At 39.0% G+C, this 5,677-nt stretch overlaps 1 protein-coding gene across 2 annotated transcripts; it reads left to right on the forward strand.

Annotated features, from left to right (window-relative positions):
• The first annotated feature begins 389 nt into the window (after window positions 1-389).
• On the forward strand, window positions 390-5,078 carry LOC135631671 (receptor-like protein EIX1). Of its 2 annotated transcripts, XM_065139427.1 has the most exons (3): window positions 390-1,040; window positions 1,173-2,831; window positions 3,042-5,078. In XM_065139427.1, the coding sequence occupies exons 1-3, from the start codon at window positions 713-715 to the stop codon at window positions 4,757-4,759; spliced, it is 3,705 nt and encodes a 1,234-aa protein (XP_064995499.1). In that variant the 5' UTR covers window positions 390-712; the 3' UTR covers window positions 4,760-5,078. The 2 variants fall into 2 exon arrangements, with proteins under 2 accessions (XP_064995499.1, XP_064995498.1); XM_065139426.1 differs by having other exon boundaries at window positions 394-2,831.
• Window positions 5,079-5,677: the final 599 nt, after the last annotated feature.

The following is a 5,677-nucleotide window of genomic DNA, read 5'->3' on the forward strand; positions in this document are numbered from 1 at the left end:
TAAGTTCATCAGCCTACCTCCTCTGGTTAACGATTGATGCTGATGTAAGATGTCGAAACAATTGCTCCATGTATAATTTTCAACAATATGTATGACATTTCAAATATTTATCATAAATCGTGGTAAATTTCTCAATTTCTTTGGAATTCTTTTTTTTATTAAAAGAAAGATAACTTTCATTGAATCAGGAAAAGGCAGCAGAAGGGTTGAAAGGTATGCCTAAGGCTTCGTGCTTATAACATTGTGAGAACCCAAAGTTTCTACCAAAAATAAAAATTAATAATTGATGCATTTTGCAATTTAAGAATCATGGTACATAGATGAGATCAAAAGAGTGCTCTATTGCCATAAATTTCATGCTACAATGATGCTTTTAACTTCCACCACCAATCGCCAATCATACCGTCGGATGTCTGCTTATATATGCGATTAAGATCGGTTAGTGATATTATTCGATGTATAATAAATACATCATTTCCAAGAAGGTCTGACTGGTAGATTAGGATTATGACAAGGAATGCGACACCTGTGGTGGAAAGTAAGCGATCAATGGAAAAGCCTCCACCATACGCGAGTTTCCATTTTGTTTTAGCCTCATCCAGGAGTTCCCTCCTGACAACTTTCTCCACCAACGGGGCACTCACGCATGCATTACGCAAATATGAACTTATATACAGACACGAGGCTTTAGGGGTAGAGCTCACCGTAAAACATGGGTGGGAGAACCCCTCTTCTTGTCCTCACCCTTTCTCTTGCTGTTCTGAGCATTAAGCTTGGGATTTCTCATGGCTGCCGAGAGACGGAGAGGAAAGCCCTCATCGACTTCAAGCGTGGACTTCATGATCCTTCCAATCGTCTCTCTTCCTGGGTCGGGGAGGACTGTTGTGCGTGGGAAGGTGTTGGCTGCAGCAACATCTCTGGTCATGTTATCAAGCTGGATCTTCGGAATAGACGACGAATGGATCTATATGAAGACTGCTCTCATCAGGAGGTGTACGACTTTTTGGATGATGATCCAGGATGCAGATGGGCACTGCGCGGTGACATAACTTTATCACTGCTTTCTCTCCAACAACTTAGACACCTGGACCTCAGCGGCAACTATTTTACGCATAAACCTATCCCCAAGTTCTTTGGAGCTTTCAGAAGACTAACATATCTTAACCTCTCAGGTGCAGGCTTCGTGGGTAGAGTACCTGACCAGCTCGGAAATCTATCCACTTTGCAGCACCTCGACCTTTCTTATAACTGCTATGAGGATGATGAAGGTGATGGCTTCTTCTGCTTGTACCTTGAGAACACGAGATGGATCTCTATGCTCACTTCCCTTCGACACCTTAACATGACTTGTGTCCGGTTTACAAATGCGGCCAACTGGTTACAAGATTTGAATGCACTACCACAAATACAAGAGATTGAATTAAGTTCTTGTGAATTAGGGACCTTTCCACGTTCGCTGTCTCATGTCAACTTCACATCTCTCACCACTCTTGATTTAGGATACAATGATATAAACTCCACCGTACCAGATTGGGTGTTCAATATCACTAGCCTCGAGTTCCTTTATCTTGGTTGGACTGAAATATACGGATTCTTTCCTGATTCTGTTACGAAGTTGACATCTCTCAGGGCACTCGACTTGTCTGGGAGTGTGTTCCAAGATGGCTTCATGCGATTAGCTCCTATATCCAACCTCTGCAAGCTCCAAATTCTCAATCTACGCTATGTGCCTATTAACGATGTGCTTGCCAATTTAAAAATGGATTTCTCTGGATGTCTTAGGAATAGCATGGAGGAATTGGACCTCAGCGACACCCAGCTGAGTGGTTCCTTTCCGGATTGGTTAGGGAATATCAAGAATCTAAAATCTCTTGATCTTTCTTTCAACTCCCTCTATGGATCAGTGCCTGCATCTATCGGGAATCTATCATTGCTGCAACATTTAGTTTTATATTCTAATGATTTGAATGGGACGATTTCGGAAGGCATCGGACAACTGAAGAGCCTTATCTATTTGGATCTCAGTAGTAACTCGTTGAGCTTATCGGAGGACGACCTTGCTAATCTATCAAGTTTGAAAATTTTGGACATTTCATACAACTCTATACACTTGAACAAAAGCGATGATTGGATCCCTCCTTTTCAGCTTCAAAGCATCTCCATGGATTTCTGCCAAATACTGCCCATTCCCCATTTTCCGAAATGGCTCCGAACCCAAACCATTCTTCGTCAACTACAATTGTCAAGTGCAGGTATCAAAGACATGTTTTTCGAAAGGCTTCCTTCTAGTCTTGAGTATTTGGATCTTTCTTACAACTCTCTCCATGGATCATTGCCCGCATCTCTTGGAAACCTCTCTATGCTGCGATATTTTTATTTAGGATCCAACAATTTGAAGGGGATGCTTCCGGAAGGCATCAAATGGTTGAAGGGCCTCGTAGATTTGGATCTCCACGATAACTCATTGAGCTTATCGGAGGACGACCTTGCTAATCTATCGAGTTTGAAATATTTGGACATTTCTTACAACTTCATTGAATTGGATAAAAGCGATGATTGGATCCCTCCTTTTCGGCTTCAAAGTCTCTCCATGGATTTCTGCCAAATAGGGCCCACGCCCCAATTTCCAAAATGGCTCCGAACACAGACCACTCTTCGTCAACTAGATTTGTCAAGTGCAAGTATCAAAGACATGTTTTTCGACAGGCTTCCTTCTAGTCTTGAGTATTTGGATCTCAGAAATAATTCTTTATCTGGACATCTTCCTCCAAAAATATTAAACATGATGCCAAGACTCAAATATTTGTATCTCTCCAACAACAAGATTACTGGTGAGATGAATTCTTTCTAGATATTTATTTCTCTCAAATAACTTCCTTCTTAGGAATTTTCATCCAAGAATCTCAAACACAATGCCAAACTTACTATCGTTTGATTTATCTATCGTTTCAAGCTCTTTATTTTTCCTTTTTGAAATATTCCGATTTTCAAAATGACTCCAAACACAAATATCCCTTCATGTTTTATATTTTCACCTGCAGGAGTAAAAGACATGATTCTCGATGGGCATCCTTCTTGTCTTGAGCAATTGGATCTTTCTTATAACTCTCTCCATGAATCACAACTTGTATCTCTTGGAAACCTCTCTATGCTACACTATTTGATTTTAAGTTCCAATTATCTGAGTGGGATGTTTCCGGAAGGCATCAAACGGTTGAAGGGCCTCGTCTATTTGGATCTCTACAATAACTCATTGAGATTATCGAAGGACGACCTTGCTAATCTACCAAGTTTGAAATATTTGGTCATTTCATACAACTCTATATACTTGAACAAAAGCGATTATTGGATCCCTCCCTTTCAGCTTAACACCCTTCTCATGGATTTCTGCCAAATACTGCCCATGCCCCAATTTCCAAAATGGCTCCGAACACAAACCACTCTTCGTGGATTATATTTATCAAATACAGGGATCAAAGAAACGATTCCCAACTGGCTTCCATTCGGTCTTGAATATTTGTATCTATCCGATAACAAGATTACTGGTGAGATACCACAATTCCTTCCAAAATTAAATTATTTATTTCTATCAAATAATTCATTCTCAGGGAATCTTTCACCCAGAATCACAAATACCATGCCAAGCTTACAATGGTTCGATCTATCTATGAATAATATGAGTGGTGAGATTCCCTTTTCTTATTGTCAATTGAGGAATTTGGAAGGGCTTCAGCTTTCCGAAAATAATTTGTCAGGAGAGGTTCCTAATTGCTGGAAAAATTCTTCAAATTTACTTCTTTTAGACTTATCAAGCAACAAATTAGTAGGTGGAGTCCCTGATTCGCTATGTAATTTGCAAACGCTAGAGTCGCTGCACTTGAGTCACAACAATTTATCCGGGCCGATTCCTCATTGTTTAAAGAGTTGCACAGAACTATCGACTCTCGACTTGGGCCACAACAACTTTATCGGGAATATACCAACTTGGATTGGAGAAAGCCTATTATACCTAAAGACACTTAGCTTACGCTCCAATGTCTTCACCGGCAGCATTCCTCAATTATCTTCTCTACCATATCTTCGTATCTTGGATCTCTCCAACAACAATCTTTCAGGAACGATACCACAGAGCTTTGGGGACTTCAGTGCGTTAAAAAATGCTCCTACGTATCAGTGTTGTTACTTCAACAATGATAGTCTCTCTGTGGAAGATATGTGGCTCTTTATAAAAGGAAGTGAAATCAAGTATACTACCTCCAGACAACTTTCAATTGATACACTTATTGATCTCTCCAACAATTACTTATCTGGAAACATCCCTGAAGAATTGGGGAATTTACATGGATTGCGGAGCTTAAATCTATCCGGAAATTACCTTATAGGTAAGATACCAAGAAGCATCGACGGAACGAAACAACTAGAAGTTCTCGATCTCTCAAGAAATAATCTCTCGGGTGCAATTCCTTTTTTGGACCATTTGAATTTATCATATAACAATCTTTCAGGAAGCATTCCCACTGGCAACCAATTACAAACTTTTACTGATCCATCTATCTACGTTGGTAATCTATATCTTTGTGGCCCTCCTTTATCCACAAATTGTACGATGAATATAGCGAAGGCCATTAAAGAAGAGCAAAATAGAAACACTTTGGTTATATACGAGCATCATGCTAGGATTTATTATCGGATTTTGGGCGATTTGTGGAAGTCTTTTGTTGCGACGGACATGGAGGATCGCGTACTTTCGCGCCATTGATAACATGTGTGACAAGCTATACATGGTGATGGTAGTGACCGTGGCAAAATACAAAAGGAAGCTATGATAACTCATCCGACTTAAGCAATAGCAATGGCATGGGTATCAATTAGTATGTGATACACTCATGGTTTGCATGTCTTTTAATAACACACCGTCACATGATGTTTGTCTACATAGTTGTTTGTCAAAACTTTGTCATCAAAATATGAGTCATCTGCCTATGGTTTATGAGTTGTTATTTACTTCATGCGGCAGTGGTTATGGTGTTCATATCTATGCTTGTAAGGTGATTCATAACCTAATTAACAAATTCTAACTCTGTTGTTGGAAGGGGTCGACATGACTCATCCGACTTAAGCAATAGCAATAGCATTAGTATCGATCAGTATGTAATACGCTCATGGCTTGCATGTCATCATGTCACAAATCATAAGAGTTTTAGCTTGACAATATCAAAGAAAACCATGTAAACCGTAGCATGGGTTTCATTGGACTTATTATTGACACTAACAAGAAGTAAATTACTTTATCATCACGGTAAATTATAAGGTGGATCATTGGAGTAGACTCAGAGGAAACAAGAAGCTCATCTCCACAGGAGACACCTCACAAATGTTTAATTAGAGCACCACTTTGTTCTCACTACATTACATTAATTCTAGGGTGCTCATCATAATACATATACATATCTATATATATATATATATATATATTGCATAATATAAAAGTGGAGGAAGAAATAAAGACTTGTTATTTCAAGGGTGAAGTGTATCGAGACATGTTCCACATTGGCAAAAGCTTAGATCTAAACAATCTACATTGAGATTATAATGTGTATGCTTGTAATAAATTTTTTCTTTATTTATGCAAACTTGTTTTAAGTTGAGAAATACTTATTTTGATGTTTGACAAATT

This window comes from Musa acuminata, chromosome BXJ3-2 (assembly GCF_036884655.1).
Source record: "Musa acuminata AAA Group cultivar baxijiao chromosome BXJ3-2, Cavendish_Baxijiao_AAA, whole genome shotgun sequence".
Taxonomy (NCBI): domain Eukaryota; kingdom Viridiplantae; phylum Streptophyta; class Magnoliopsida; order Zingiberales; family Musaceae; genus Musa; species Musa acuminata.

Bases quoted from the DNA above. Each gene is read 5' to 3' on its own strand.
- LOC135631671 (XM_065139426.1), top strand. From the start codon at position 713: ATGGGTGGGAGAACCCCTCTTCTTGTCCTCACCCTTTCTCTTGCTGTT. The intron at 2,832-3,041 runs GTGAGATGAATT...TTTCACCTGCAG, and splicing joins CTCCAACAACAAGATTACTG to GAGTAAAAGACATGATTCTC.